The sequence below is a fragment of the Diaphorina citri genome, unplaced genomic scaffold (assembly GCF_000475195.1).
Source record: "Diaphorina citri unplaced genomic scaffold, Diaci psyllid genome assembly version 1.1 scaffold762, whole genome shotgun sequence".
Taxonomy (NCBI): domain Eukaryota; kingdom Metazoa; phylum Arthropoda; class Insecta; order Hemiptera; family Psyllidae; genus Diaphorina; species Diaphorina citri.
Window position 1 is genome coordinate 32538 of NW_007378195.1, and position 14308 is coordinate 46845.

Genomic DNA, 14308 nt, shown 5'->3' on the forward strand with positions numbered 1-14308 from the left:
AGGTTGTTCTATTTTATCAGTTTAAAATGGCTTTATTTCTATACTTGGAAAAAGAAGGCAATTTCGTCCAAGCTGTTTAGCTGTTAACACAAGTGGTACCACGTTACCTGTAAGACTTTTCCTCTTTGCCTCTTTATTCAGCGCCCTCTTTCATTCCAAAAAGGAACTGAAAGTGTGTCCGTTACGAACACCTAAGGACATACTTGAACTTTCTGAGTAAAGACTTTCTCAGGCTGCTATTTAAGTATAGGACTTATGTACGTTAGAAAGCCAAAGCTTTCATTTTATCACCTTGTTTCTTGGCTGAGCTGAATTTTTTCGTCCTGGTGTGAAGTGTCTTCCTACACCTATGTGGCAATGTGGCTAGTTTTTTGTACATTTGAAACTTTCATGAACAATAGATATAGGTAATTGGATATCAGATGAAATGAGTTCTACAGCCAAGATCTCTATGAGTACTGAGTAATGAGGTAATGACGCATTATTAGTAAGTGTGGTTTGTCACGTGTAGAATTAGAAGTACCTAAGTAATACCCACTTACGTGTGTACTCGTATGTACTAAGTATACCTACCTAAGTACATCCCTGTAAGAGCTCGTGTGTTAAAGAGGTAGAAAGCAAAAACGAGGTTTTCTACGAACAGAGCAAAAAAAATATTCCATAAAAATCTTCAAGATACTTAAATGTTGCACGTGGCAACATAGCATTTTCCAGGTACCTATGTATCGCATCGCTTGTTTCATGTGGCTTCATGAAATGACGGTTTCATGAATAATGATCCCTCCTCCTTTTCCCAACATGTTCAAATTTATGTTGCACGTGGCAACATAGCATTTTCCAGGTACCTATATATCGCATCGCTTGTTTCATGTGGCTTCATGAAATGACGGTTTCATGAATAATGATCCCTCCTCCTTTTCCCAACATGTTCAAATTTAATGTTGCACGTGGCAACATAGCATTTTCCAGGTACCTATTTATCGCATCGCTTGTTTCATGTGGCTTCATGAAATGACGGATTCATGAATAATGATCCCTCCTCCTTTTCCCAACATGTTCAAATTTAAACTTAAAACATCTCAAATATTTACCTAGTTTTCTCTCCACTCCCCATTTTCTAATGTATCTCCCACCTTCCTCGACTTCTTAGCTTTCATTTTCTTTACCTGTCGTCCCCAAACCCATCCCTCCCAAGTTTATTATCCCCATCAAACAATTTTCTTGTCCTGGAGTTTAAACTTTTCACATTGTTTGTTGTGCATGTCAAGCGCTTTTTGCTTTGATATCACAAAACCGGTGTATGCCTCTATCGTTTTACATTCCCAAGTTTATTATCCCCATCAAACAATTTTCTTGTCCTGGTGTTTAAACTTTTCACATTGTTTGTTGTGCATGTCAAGCGCTTTTTGCTTTGATATCACAAAACCGGTGTATGCCTCTATCGTTTTACATGCAAACTTTTCCTTAATTTTCCGACGTTTGTTGTTTTAAGGAAACATCTACACGAATTGCCTTGCCTTGACGTGCTGATGCTTTGAAAAAAGTAAACCTTAATTCAAAAGAAAAACAATACAGCTGCTCATGTGGCAGTATCAGTGAACCTGAGAAAGCTGGGCTTGGAAAAACGAAAGCATTTAAAAGTTCATACGCTTGATATTTCTCAAGATTATTTTGAAATTCTCAAAATGATTTTGAATTGTGAGTACAATACTCATAATGTATGGATGATGTTGTATGTAGGAAAATTCCATATCATGTGGTGGCTGGGTTTTTCGGAGACACCTTTCATTTCAACAGAAATTTTCCCCCGGAGGAATTACCTTTAGACTTGAAAAAAATCTTGCTTTTTTTAATAAAAATTAATTATAAAATCCTTTATTCTTGAATGCTTATTATAAAAAAAGGTAACCGAAAAAAATATGGGTGGAAAGTCCTTTTTCCAACCTTGGCCTTTGGCCTTTTGGTTGCAATAGCTAAACCCTGAATTAGTTATTTAGTTATTATTACCTCTCTGACTCACTCACACTCCTAGAATCCTAGAAAAAAACCATTGGTAGTGATGGGGTCTTAAAAATTGAGTATGTACTTTTCAAATTTGAATTTCATATTCATGGCTGCGTAATTTTGCTTAATTAACAAGAAAACTTCATTACGAATAACGCCAACCCTTTTCTCCCACTTTTCTTCTTCGTCTCCTTATCCTCCACTCCTTTTAAATTTGTATATTTTTTGTATGTCTTTGCATTCTTCCTTGTATCTACAGTTTGTCTTTTTTATTTTATTTTTTCTCCCATTCTTTACTCTCTCCTTCCCTCCACTATTTTCTCTTAATACCTCTTTCGCGCTCATTTTCCTTTCACGTTATTCCTGATTGTTTTTCTTTTTTCGTCATTAAATTTTGTTATTTGTTGTTTTTTGCGAAATTTCTTGGGATAATTTAAATTGAGAAAAAGTTAAAATTCTTTTTATGTAAATAGTTTTTTTTACTGCTTTGTTTTTCCTAATGACTTTTAAATAAAAATTAATGCTTCAACCCAGCGTTATACCCGTAAAGTATTGTTGCAATTTCTATAATACTTTATTCCAAAGAATATCTTTACCATTTTTTTAACTCTTTTATTGCATTTGCAGCAATTCGGACCTTTATTTATTCTTCTTCTCTATTTCTTTCCGTCCGACCTGCAACATCAAACATTATAGGAAACATTGCTTTGTTTTCTCAAAGTAAATCAACAAATTTCACCTCTATCTATTTTCTTTCCGTCCGACCTGCAACATCAAACATTATAGGAAACATTGCTTTGTTTTCTCAAAGTAAATCAACAAATTTCACCTCTATCTCTCTTGTATGGTGAGCAGTGTTGAACAAATGAATAATTAGTACTGGTGTTGTCCTACATATTGCTTCATGTAGTGTTACCTGAGTGCACTTATCTTGGCGAGTAAATCTTTGCTGTTCTTGTTGTTGATGTTTATAGCTTACAGGTTGACATTGGGAGGTACACAGTGAGTGTGTGAGGTAAATCTCTCATAAAAAGACATGGAGTACGGAAATCGACAAGATACCAGACCTATGTCAAGAAAGAAAAAAAATCTGGAACTCTCAACTCCCCCAAAGCACAGCTTCACATCCAAATCTAAACAAAAATAGAAAGTAATATTGATAAACCCCACCAGGGGACTTTACCTTAAAACAGATACAGATTATATCCACGAAAAACTTTACATCAAAAAATCCATAAGAAAGTTTTCTTAACACTAAAACTGCAGGTCAGCAGCTAACCTGCAGGTAGAGGTCAGACTCGATTTTTCTTAATACTAGCCCGATGACATACTTCCTCTTTCATTTGAATGTACGTATTGTACTTGAATCAAGGTAAGAAATCTACTAATGTCCTATTTATGAATAAGAGCCATGCTGAGTCATGGCAAGATAAATCAAATATGTTTACAATCAATCTGTCAAGATTGGGCAAGATAAAACAACGCACAACAAAGTTATGACCCTTTCAAATTTTGCGTTTTTATTAGGACACCCTTTATATAGGGTAAAAAAAAAGCCCAGATGTTTTGTTTCCTGTAGGTAACTATTCAAGGTAGATTTGAAAATAATTGGACTAAAGAATTCCAACTTTTCTATGTATTATATCCTGAATTATAAGCTTATCCAGCTTTGTCTCTCCGCACAGATGTTTTGTTTCCTGTAGGTAACAATTCAGGGTAGATTTGAAAATAATTGGACTAAAGAATTCCAACTTTTCTATGTATTATATCCTGAATTATAAGCTTATCCAGCTTTGTCTCTCCTGGAATTCTCATTAAAGATTAGAAATAATTTATTAATATATTCAAAAGAAAAGTTAAAAAAAAAGCTGCTTCATTATTCCATACATACTTGTAGTTCATGCAATGACCTGTACGTACATAGTGACAGAGAGAAATTAGGGGATTTAAATAGATCAGTTGCGCTTACTTGGGTCATGTTTCAAAGTCATAGAGCAGAAAAAATGATTAAAAAAAAAGCTGCTTCATCTACAATAGGAGAGAAAAATAATAATTTATTGGTCCATTATTAAAATTAAATTACTGTTTCTTCGTACAACGAAGAACTACAACGAGAGCCGATACGCAGTGCTTAAAATATTAATTATTTCAGAAAAGCTCTCCTATACTAAGTATTCAGAACAAAACTTTTACATTTTCTCGACAAAAAAGTTTTAAGTTACTTGAACTGCTGAAAGGAAAAGCTTTTTTTTTCAACATAAGAACTACAACGAGAGCCGATACGCAGTGCTTAAAATATTAATTATTTCAGAAAAGCTCTCCTATACTAAGTATTCAGAACAAAACTTTTACATTTTCTCGACAAAAAAGTTTTAAGTTACTTGAACTGCTGAAAGGAAAAGCTTTTTTTTTCAACATAAAATTATATGTATATTGTTGAAAATTGATATTTTTAAATAGGGGCACACTACACCACCTTTCACTTATACCTCCTTCAACATAAAATTATATGTATATTGTTGAAAATTGATATTTTTAAATAGGGGCACACTACACCACCTTTCACTTATACCTCCTACCTACTTTATGATCAAAATTTGCATATATTTTAAGTTCCATTTATTTTTATAATAAAAAAGTTGAAGAAAAACTTAGAAAAGCTATAGATTTACACAGCAAAAAATCTCCTGAAACCACCACTAAATTAGGATTAGGAGATGATGAATCAATCTTTCTCGAGTTTACACTTACTTTATCTTTATTTTTGTCACTTCATATTAATATTATTTTTTATTTTATTTAAATCTAGTCACTCTAAAACTTATATCATTCTCCTTTATATTTTTAGAATATAAATTGTAATATTTAAAACCTAATGATAATTTTTACAAATTGATGTACAGTTCAATTTTATTTTTTGCCATGTTGATATGGAACCTCCAAGAATGCTTGGGCACCATTTCCGTACTATCTCAGACTCTCAGAGGTCAACAATCATTTCATAGGTGCCCAAGAGAAGGGCCATTTCAATTAAAGTAATTGAGAGCAGAATAATAAGTAATTCAAGAACAAGGAATTTGTGGGTATACTTTTCTGGGTGTGTAGATTTGAGATGATCCTATGTCACTGGACTTTTACAGGCCTCAAATAATCTTTATATTCAAAAATACTTATCAATATAACAAGCAATTTTATTTTTGTTTGGTTTTCTCATTTCAATATTTTCATTGGGTTATAGGAACTTACATATTTGCATCTAACTCACCTTTATTCTAGCATTACCAATAGCTAGATAATATAGGTAATCTCTTTTTCTATCAATATCTTCTGTCTCTGTTTTAAATAGTTCTTCTAGCAAGAGAATTCCCTTTCTAATATCAGCACAGAATTCACTTCTGACTAAACAGAAGGAATAGTTGAATTGTGTCATCCTCGAGACACTGCCATTGTGTAATTCCTCATGATACAGCCTCTCAAACCTCGGTAAAGGGGGAGCACATGTTAATCTCAGTTAATATCTGTAAATTTATAGTATGAACTATGATTGAAGAAAAACAAGTTTTTTTTTTTTTTTTACTTTTTATAAACATTTATTAAAAAAATAAATAACAAATTAGGCAGCATTTCCCAAGGCTTTAATGTATTCCTGCAGGACATCAAGTTCTTGGGTTTCCTCACCATAGTCCTGAAACAAAATAACAGAAAGTTACAGTGGTTGGATGAAAATGAACCAATCCATTCTTTACACAACTCCTAAGAGTGGGTGCAGGAAGCACTAGGGTTTGTTCATCAGATATCTACTATCAGATATAATAATCACATAGATCATTTGTCCCTATCTGTTTGTCATCACTTGAACAAAACTTTTGGAAAGGCTGGTTTAATCAGTGTCTTGGTCTGCTAGAAAGCAAGCTATTATCGGTGCAGTGTGCGGCACGACTGTGGCTATCATTGCTATTATTTGCCTTCTGCTGTATAAGTACAGGCATCGTCTACAGGGTGCACTCAAAGACTACAAGTGGAACAAAAGAGCCATGAGTCGCAAAGAGCATGAATATCAGAAAACGTTTTCCGATGATGAGTTCATCATGCGGACACAACAACAGAACATGAAACCTATTCCGGTAACAGAACTATAGCTAGAGCTTCTCGCCTCCAGTCCCACCCCAAATGTTTTCTATTTGCCCTCGAGCGGGGGAAATCTAAACAACGGGGGAGCGGTTCAAAGTAACACAACTGGACGGCGAATTAGACCTGGTCCCAAGGGCACTCAACCAGTATCTGGTTTCTCTTACATTTCTGGTTCCGACGCTTGTCGAACCTTTGGACATAGTAGTTTAAGGAAAGTCCACAATGGGCATGCTACCCTAGCTAATGGTCATACCACTTTTTCCAATGGCCACACACCTAGATATGCTCATTAGGATAAAATGAAATTACTGTGTTATGAAGAGAATGTAAAGTAGAACAGAGTAAATGCAAAATATGTAGGTAGGTACCTAACGAGATTCAGAACTCGCTTTCTATTAAAGAAAAGAAGCTTGTTTTTCAAAAACAATTACTTTCTTGCAAAAACTAGGTAGGTACCTAACGAGATTCAGAACTCGCTTTCTATTAAAGAAAAGAAGCTTGTTTTTCAAAAACAATTACTTTCTTGCAAAAACCCCAGGAACCCCTTTCTTGTTTGGGTTTTATCTTCAATAAAAATAATAATAATAGTATAAAAAAATAACTTTGAAATTGAATATAAAATAAATAAACAAACATTTTACTCAATTTGAAGTTAAAATCAAGAAGAAAAACTCACAATGGAGCAAGACGTTATTTTCTTTGTGAAATCTTTTTGTTTATAATATTTTTTTGATTTAAAATAATTAACTTTATGAATATTCATTTTTCGAAAAATATTTAACATCATTTTTGAGAAATAAATTAGGAAAGACTTTACGAACCCCTTTCATCCTTTCTTTATTTCTGGGTTTGTTTACTCTTTCTAAGTGTTGACGTGAATTTTATTATTTTACCTAGGTACCTTACGTTTAAACTTTAAAATGTAGATCGACACAGACAGCTGTCTACTTGTATACGTCTTACTCTTGACCATTGTTATAGTAATAAAATTAATAATAAATTAATATATTACACTTTGGCGCAATTTAGCAAATGTGTTGGCAGGCAGTAATTTGCAAACTTTTTTTTGTGGGGGGGGGGGGGGGGGAAAATGGGTACTCGTTAGCTGAACTTACCTAAAGCCATATTGTTGATATACTTAGATAAATAATTAGGGATGTATTTTCGATACATAATTATGCAGGAAACAGAACGAACACCAATGACTTTGATCTTGCCTAAAATTCAAGGATACCTCCACAAGAATTTAAGTTGCATCGAGTTTGACAAAAAATGCATAGAAAAATATTACATTTTATCTTTCAGTGTGGAACCATCCTAAATAATGTAGGTAATATTTATTTCCAAAATGACGTTTAAAATCTACTAATTTTTAAAATCTCGTAAAATTTGTTTCATCTACTATAAAATAAATGAGTATAAAATTAATTTTGTGCTTTTTCTTTCATTATATCATCAAATGTAAATATTTTACAAACAATTCAGTGAATAATAAATTTTAAAAATAATTTTATAAATTGAAAATAGTTATCTTATTATTTCTTTATTCACCTAGCTCATTAGAAAAGAGAAATAAGGCCAGCCACTCGCTATCAGATAGACCTGACAGGTACACCTGATCAGTTTCTTTCTTCTGATAGTGTGTGTGCTCATCAGAGTCATCAGGTAGATCTGACCAGATCTACCTAATAGTGAGTGGCTGGCCCAATTCGGTGCGCATGACCTACTGTCCGTAGTGTTAAAGCCCCTTAAAGGGGGAGGGGGGGGAGAGAGACACACAGGTCTTGAGTTCGATTCTCTCATAAAAATGCTGGGAAAGTCAACATTTCTGGTGGAAGAAAACTTGAACTTGTTACCAAGGTCAACAACATCCAGACATAAGAAATAGTTCTGTTTTCAAAAATAAAACAAGGCTTGGGTTGAAATTTAAATCACAAAAAATATAATATAGGTACTTATGTATATAATAATTTAAATTAATTTATAAATTTAAATATATATCTACTTAAAGATAAACAAAATATAAATTTGTTTGACAACGAAAACAGATCATACAATGTGTCCCAGAAGTCATTTCTGACCCCTTGTGGCTCCTGTAATTTCAAACAAAAATAAATATAAAATAAATTTTAAAAATTGCCGCCGGGACAGCTATCTCACGTCGTCCGAGCTCATCCTAGCCTGGTACATAAACACACCGTAAGTTTCTGCAAAAACGAATATAAAAAAATACGACTACCTACGTAAAAATGTGCCCTGGCAACATTGTAACTAAACAGCTGATTGATTGGGAGTCAAGGTCAAGACTTCAAGAGATTGGGCGTAGGTAATCAATCCAAGTATTCCAAGTTATCAGTGCAATTTTTTCCAGCTTGGAATTTGAAAGTTTTTCTTTTCTGTTACCTATACTTTTGGTGAGTTAATATCTTTTTTCAGTCATGGCTTTAAGCGATGCGGATGTTCAGAAGCAAATCAAGCACATGATGGCTTTCATTGAGCAAGAGGCCAATGAAAAAGCCGAGGAGACTTCACACAATATTGATTCTCATTTGTCTTCATTAGGTTTCTAACTAAGCTAGGCTAATCAGAGGTTTGTTCATCAGATATCTACTATCCAGATAAAATAATCACATAGATCATTTGTCCCTATCTGATTGTCATCACTTGAACAAACCTATGGAGAGCCTTGCTTGTTCCTAACATTTCACTGTCCTTTTTTGGTTGGTAAACATACCCCCCCCCCCTTATTTGTCCTGGTTCTAAACCTAAAACACATACTTCTTCACTTCAAAGTGCACACTTTTTTCATTCTAACATCATCAAGGGCAGTCTCAGAGAGTTCAACTTTTATTATAATTCACAGATAAGACCTGTGTTGATTTTCTACTACATATTATTAAAAACCAGTTTCTCACCTTAATGACAACACAGGAACAGCCAACCACCTTTCTTGCCTTGCCCATGTTGTCCAGTTTGCTCAGACCAGCCCATTCACCAAGCTTCTTGTTGTTGTCCACTTTGATGAGGGGAATCTGATGCTCACTGCACAAGGCTTGCACCAATTTCTTGTATGCTGGCTCATCACAGTTGTCAGCAAGAACACACAGTTGTGCCTCTCTCCTGTAAATAAACCATGGATAATTAAAAACTGGAAATTTACAATGTTTCATTTTCTTAAATAGCAAATAATGAGCTTGATAATCAAAAACAAAGTTCATGAAATGTTTGTTACTAGGGATGCATTGATTTCCTCTTACTCCCCCCCCCCCAAATAATACTCAAAGTTCCTTACCTGTCAAGAGCCTTAGCAGCTTCATGAAGACCTTTGGCAAGACCATCATGAGCTCTGGCTGTCTTCAGAACTTGCTGCAGGGCTTTGTTGATGTCACTTACACCCTCATCATTGGCGGAAGGTACATTATCCCTGAAAATACCAAAGTAATAACAATCAGACAAGATGACTAAGATAGGTATGTATTTATTTGGGTTTGAAACTCTATTTTTAAGACAATGTTTGGATTGACTCAAAAAGCGGGCAACTTCACAAGACCACTCACATTACCCAAGCCTACTAGACTCCTGTGATATGGTTAGGGATGGGTAAATATTCTCTGAGTCGATTCAAAGAGTCGAATATTTCAAAAGAATCGTGAATCGCGATTCTTAAATTCAAAGAATCGCGATTCTTTGAAGAGTCGCGATTCTTTGAAGAGTCGAGGTTGTACCTACGTTGCCGTGCCCTGTACAACTACAATTTTAGTTGTTTTTAGTTTTGTTTTTTCATTCCCCATTTTAGTCTCCCCCGCCTACAAAAGAATAGCGATTCTTTTAGAGTCGATTCTTTGAGTCGAATATTTGAAAAGAATCGAATCGTGGTATTCGAATATTCAAAAAGAGTCGAATATCCCATCCCTAACTAGCACTGAGCAGGTCTTCTTAGGGTTGGGACATCGACATCGATGTTTTGAAAACATCGATACATCGGAACAAAAACATCGATGTCAACATCGATGTTTTTCTTTCGATGGAAACATCGAACATCGAAAAAGTGCTAGAAACTCTAGAAAGTTGTTTTAAATTTAAATTGAAATTTAAAAGGATAAGACGATAAGCTTTATCCTTATTTTCTAGATATAATAAATCCTGTCAACTATTTAAATAGGAAAATGGCATCCACAGGATATCATAAAATAATTCTGACCATTGGAATTTGTTTCTTAGTACATGCTGCTGTTTCAGCTGCTCAACGTAAGTCCTCAGGTGTTTTTGAGATCCTGATAGGTTACCCAATAGATCAGTTGCGCTTACTTGGGTGGTGTTTCAAAGTCATAGAGCAGGAAAAATGAGGACCAACAGAATTTTTCTTTTTCTTCTTTCTTCTTCTTCTTTTTAACTGCATGGATAATACACACTCACCCACTGTATAAAGCCCAGAATCCATCTTTTCTGGAGATCTGCAAAAGGACATCTGTCATACCACGGTACTTCAGTTTAGCATACTGCTGATCTAACTGCTGACCCTGAACTTGAAGACGTGTTTTGGCGGTGTCAATTGGAAAAGTTCCTAAAAAAAATAAATAATAATAATAATCAAGTTTTAATTCATTAACAGTGGTCCTTACAACTTAGTGATTTTGGTACCTATATTTAAACTTGAACGTCAGATACAATATCTAAATATTTTTTAAGCAAGCTGAAACTCACACTGTGCCAAAGACATGTGTATGACTGTATAGGTAAGTAAAATATCTGATATTGACAACCCCCAGTACAGTTCTAGAAGTTTAATGCCTAAATTCTATAATACTTTATTAAGAAAATTTCAATGCTACAAATCTTACCAAATTCAGCAGTAATTGAAGCAAGACCTCCGTAAATGAAAGGTCTCCAATCACTATTTCCCATTGAATTCTTCAATCAATTCTGTGCACAAACAAAGAAAATAATACTTTATTCAACAGATGAGTGAGTTGGGTAATAAATAAAACTGATCTCAGGGCTTTATAGAACATAGAGAACTTCTCACTTTGCAAGGGGTAACCCCTCTTGAATGGAAGGTTAAACTGGATTACCTGAAAGCATTCCTAGGTAGATCTACCACCTAACCCTTGGAACTCTAGAGCAGTGTTTCTTAATTAGTTTGGCCCGCGGAACCCTTTTCAAAAGGTGAACATCTTTGCGGAACCCTGAACTTTCTAGATTGCACCCCCCACCCCCACAGTTCCCTCTATCAAACCTCTAAAAAAAGCTGTATAAGATGAAATACCTAGTCTAATTTTTCAAGGTATTGTTAGTCTCATTGTATGCATGTATGCTATTATTTACATAGCAGGGGATTTGAAAGAAATCAGAGCCACTGAGGAGCTGGAGAACAAGTCATGGGAAACTCTGCGAAATATTCCATCTTTCTACATGTTCAATCATAGGGGCCGTTCTCTATCACCTGCCTACGACCCGACATCAATCAACAAAGCACTCAATGAAGAATAATGTTTTCTTTGAAATTGAGGGGATGTGTGTGTTCAAAAGTAGGTGTCTGTCTACACTTACAATGTGGGTGAAAGTAAGTCAATAATTTGTGGTTTAATTGAAAGGGGAGAAGGGGACTGATATTTTATGATAATTTTCTTCATCATTTTAATGTGGTACCTCTTCTAAGCAGTGGCATAGCGTCCATGTAGGGCGTGTATGGCGGCCATACACTCAAAATTTACTCAAATACCCTTAAATATTGACTTTAAATAAGGATGTGTGTGTTCAAAAGTAGGTGTCTGTCTACACTTACAATGTGGGTGAAAGTAAGACAATAATTTGTGGTTTAATTGAAAGGGGAGAGGGGGACTGATATTTTATGATAATTTTCTTCATCATTTTAATGTGGTACCTCTTCTAAGTATATGTTCATTCTAGTCAGTAACTAATTCACATAGCGTATACCAGGGGTGTGTCATGAGATATTCAAAGAGGGAAGTTAAGACCACGCTACGCCACTGCTTCTAAGTATATGTTCATTCTAGTCAGTAACTAATTCACATAGCGTATACCAGGGGTGTGTCATGAGATATTCAAAGAGGGAAGTTAGAGACAATAATTTGTGGTTCAATTGAAAGGGGAGAGGGGGACTGATATTTTATGATAATTTTCTTCATCATTTTAATGTGGTACCTCTTCTAAGTAGATGTTCATTCTAGTCAGTAACTAATTCACATAGCGTATAGGTACCAGGGGTGTGTCATGAGATATTCAAAGAGGGAAGTTATGAATCTGCTGAGTCTTAGTAGACATCCACAATGGAGCCTTAACCCTAGCCCAGCCCCAAACTGAAGAGAAAATTGAATAAACAAACCATGCTGTTATGGAGACACTGATCCTAGGGTTGCAGTCTCAGTGGGGTTAATGGTAAAGGGTTAGGCTAGGGTCAATGGTCCACATGGACACACACTGATTATGGAGACACTGATCCTAGGGTTGCAGTCTCAGTGGGGTTAATGGTAAAGGGTTAGGCTAGGGTCAATGGTCCACATGGACACACACTGGTAATCCAGTTTAAATAATAACTTTTACAATTTTTAAAGCACCTTTTTGAAAATAAAATAACCAATCATAAAAAAGTAGAGTTTAGCTTATTTTATTGTATCACAGTTACAAAATAAAGGAAAAACTAGGACACAATTCAGAATTGTTCAGAAAAGTACAAAAGTTAATAAAATATTAGATATTACACATTAACAATAGGTATGTATCTATAAGATATTTGTTTTACTTTCTAAAAATGTGAATTTCATTTTCAGAAATAATTCCTAAATTTAAAAATGCTCTAATGAGGGACAAGTGCCACAAAAAGGCAAGATTATTTCCAGAAGCTATTACATCACTACAAGTGCACAACATCAAAACTGAGAACAGTGTGAAAAAAGTTGCTTCAAAGCTTGGGAAAATCACTAAAGAAATAATTGAAAGGCATGTTTGATGCCTCTGGGAAACATATTAAACATAGGTAGTGGATTAACATTAAAACTAATGATAATGATGTCAATTAAAGCACACATAATTAAGTAAATAGGTACTTAATGAATGGAATGATTCCTAACAATAACAAAAGTTTACAGAATAGATCAAGCTGTGTCATCCAAACCTATCCATGTAAAAAACAGTGGTCATCTATAAATTCAGAACCATAAAAAAAATAACAAAAAGAGAGTAAAAATTGGCTTGAAACTCACAGTTTGATTTGTTTTGTAGACCTGTGAAATGGATCAAAAATCGGAATGTCAGTTTCCTTTTGTCTGATACTAAGTCATTTTGTACACAGTAATTATTGAAATGAATAATTATAAATGTATTCCGAGTATGTATCTGCAAATAGGCAAGTGTTCATTATTTTCCCAACAAGCAGTCAACCTTAATATTCTACCTATGCTCAGCAGCAAACAGCCAAATAGTATTTCATTATCTCCCAACATGCCTTCTATACAGCCATGTTAGTAGCACATTAATGAAATTAATCAAAACATGTGTGGTTTCTAAATCTAAGGAGTAAATGGGTTTCAATAAATGCAACGTTTTCCATGTGAGAATATTTCACTTTAGAAATGCTTCTTCAGTTGTTCATATGTTATGAAGAATATAATATTCCATGGCCCCATTCTTACCCAGGTGGGTATGAACCCTTTGTACAAGGCCATAAAACCCTCATGTTTGATGGTCTGCAACAAAAATTCGTAACAAAAAGGTATAATAATAACAACAATATTAGAGCAGTATACTGCTCATAATAAATTTTCTATCACAATAATCCCAGGGCTCACCAGACTTACCCACTTTTTGAAAGAAGATTGGAAAATCTTACCTGAAGCATACAGTCAATACTCCCCTTGTACACTCGGACGTGTTGGTTCTTCAGATGTTTTTGATTCATAAGTCTGGTCTGAAATGAAAGAAGAAAAAAATTTCAGAGCACACCTTGAGAAAAATATGAAATGTTGGAAACACCAGGGTACATAATGCCTATAGAATTACATAAATAGGTATTATGTAATAGCAGATTGCAGATTGCAAATTAAGACATGTTTAATAATACTTGTAATAAAAAAAAAAAAAAAAAAAAAAAAAAAAAAAAAATTTGGGGGAAATGAAAAGTTGGGAATAAAAAAAAAAGGGGATTGAATTTAAA

General features: G+C 34.4%; 4 protein-coding genes, 1 long non-coding RNA gene and 1 other non-coding gene across 6 annotated transcripts in view; 1 reads left to right on the top strand and 5 right to left on the bottom strand.

The window, feature by feature from the left end:
* Positions 1-4286: 4286 nt before the first annotated feature.
* Positions 4287-4946, bottom strand: LOC113468532. The gene is made up of 2 exons (XR_003392255.1): positions 4577-4946; positions 4287-4493 (listed from the first exon to the last, which is right to left on the bottom strand). It is a non-coding gene; the product is annotated as an uncharacterized LOC113468532 (long non-coding RNA).
* Positions 4947-5617: 671 nt separating this feature from the next.
* On the bottom strand, positions 5618-9559 carry LOC103511878 (40S ribosomal protein S12; the record flags this gene model as incomplete). Its single annotated transcript, NM_001297683.1, is given in 3 exon segments — positions 5618-5689; positions 9051-9255; positions 9428-9559. Coding segments are annotated over 3 exon segments (409 nt in total), but the record flags the coding sequence as incomplete, so codon positions are not given.
* On the bottom strand, positions 8730-8805 carry LOC113468536. Its single transcript, XR_003392257.1, has one exon. It is a non-coding gene; the product is annotated as a small nucleolar RNA Me28S-Cm2645 (small nucleolar RNA).
* Positions 9560-10180: 621 nt separating the features above from the next.
* On the top strand, positions 10181-11859 carry LOC103511879 (membrane magnesium transporter 1). Its single transcript, XM_026825507.1, has 3 exons — positions 10181-10397; positions 10998-11007; positions 11393-11859. The coding sequence occupies exons 1-3, from the start codon at positions 10302-10304 to the stop codon at positions 11623-11625; spliced, it is 339 nt and encodes a 112-aa protein (XP_026681308.1). The 5' UTR covers positions 10181-10301; the 3' UTR covers positions 11626-11859.
* On the bottom strand, positions 10524-11229 carry LOC113468534 (mitochondrial uncoupling protein Bmcp-like). Its single transcript, XM_026825506.1, has 2 exons — positions 10977-11229; positions 10524-10699 (listed from the first exon to the last, which is right to left on the bottom strand). The coding sequence occupies exons 1-2, from the start codon at positions 11038-11040 to the stop codon at positions 10548-10550; spliced, it is 216 nt and encodes a 71-aa protein (XP_026681307.1). The 5' UTR covers positions 11041-11229; the 3' UTR covers positions 10524-10547.
* An 880-nt stretch (positions 11860-12739) lies between the features above and the next one.
* LOC103511880 (mitochondrial uncoupling protein Bmcp) overlaps positions 12740-14308 on the bottom strand; it is a 3374-nt gene continuing 1805 nt past the window's right edge. The window contains exons 4-5 of the mRNA XM_026825499.1: positions 13985-14086; positions 12740-13841 (exon numbers count right to left, since the gene is read on the bottom strand). Of these exons, the coding sequence (XP_026681300.1) occupies positions 13722-13841; positions 13985-14086 (222 nt within the window). The 3' untranslated portion in view covers positions 12740-13721. The remainder of the gene's footprint in view (positions 13842-13984; positions 14087-14308) is intronic.

Excerpts from the sequence above, each read along its gene's own strand:
- LOC103511879 (XM_026825507.1), top strand. The coding sequence starts at position 10,302 with ATGGCATCCACAGGATATCATAAAATAATTCTGACCATTGGAATTTGT.
- LOC113468534 (XM_026825506.1), bottom strand. The coding sequence starts at position 11,040 with ATGGGAAATAGTGATTGGAGACCTTTCATTTACGGAGGTCTTGCTTCA. Across the intron at positions 10,700-10,976 it reads TTCAATTACTGCTGAATTTG|GAACTTTTCCAATTGACACC; the intron begins GTAAGATTTGTA and ends TATTTTTTTTAG.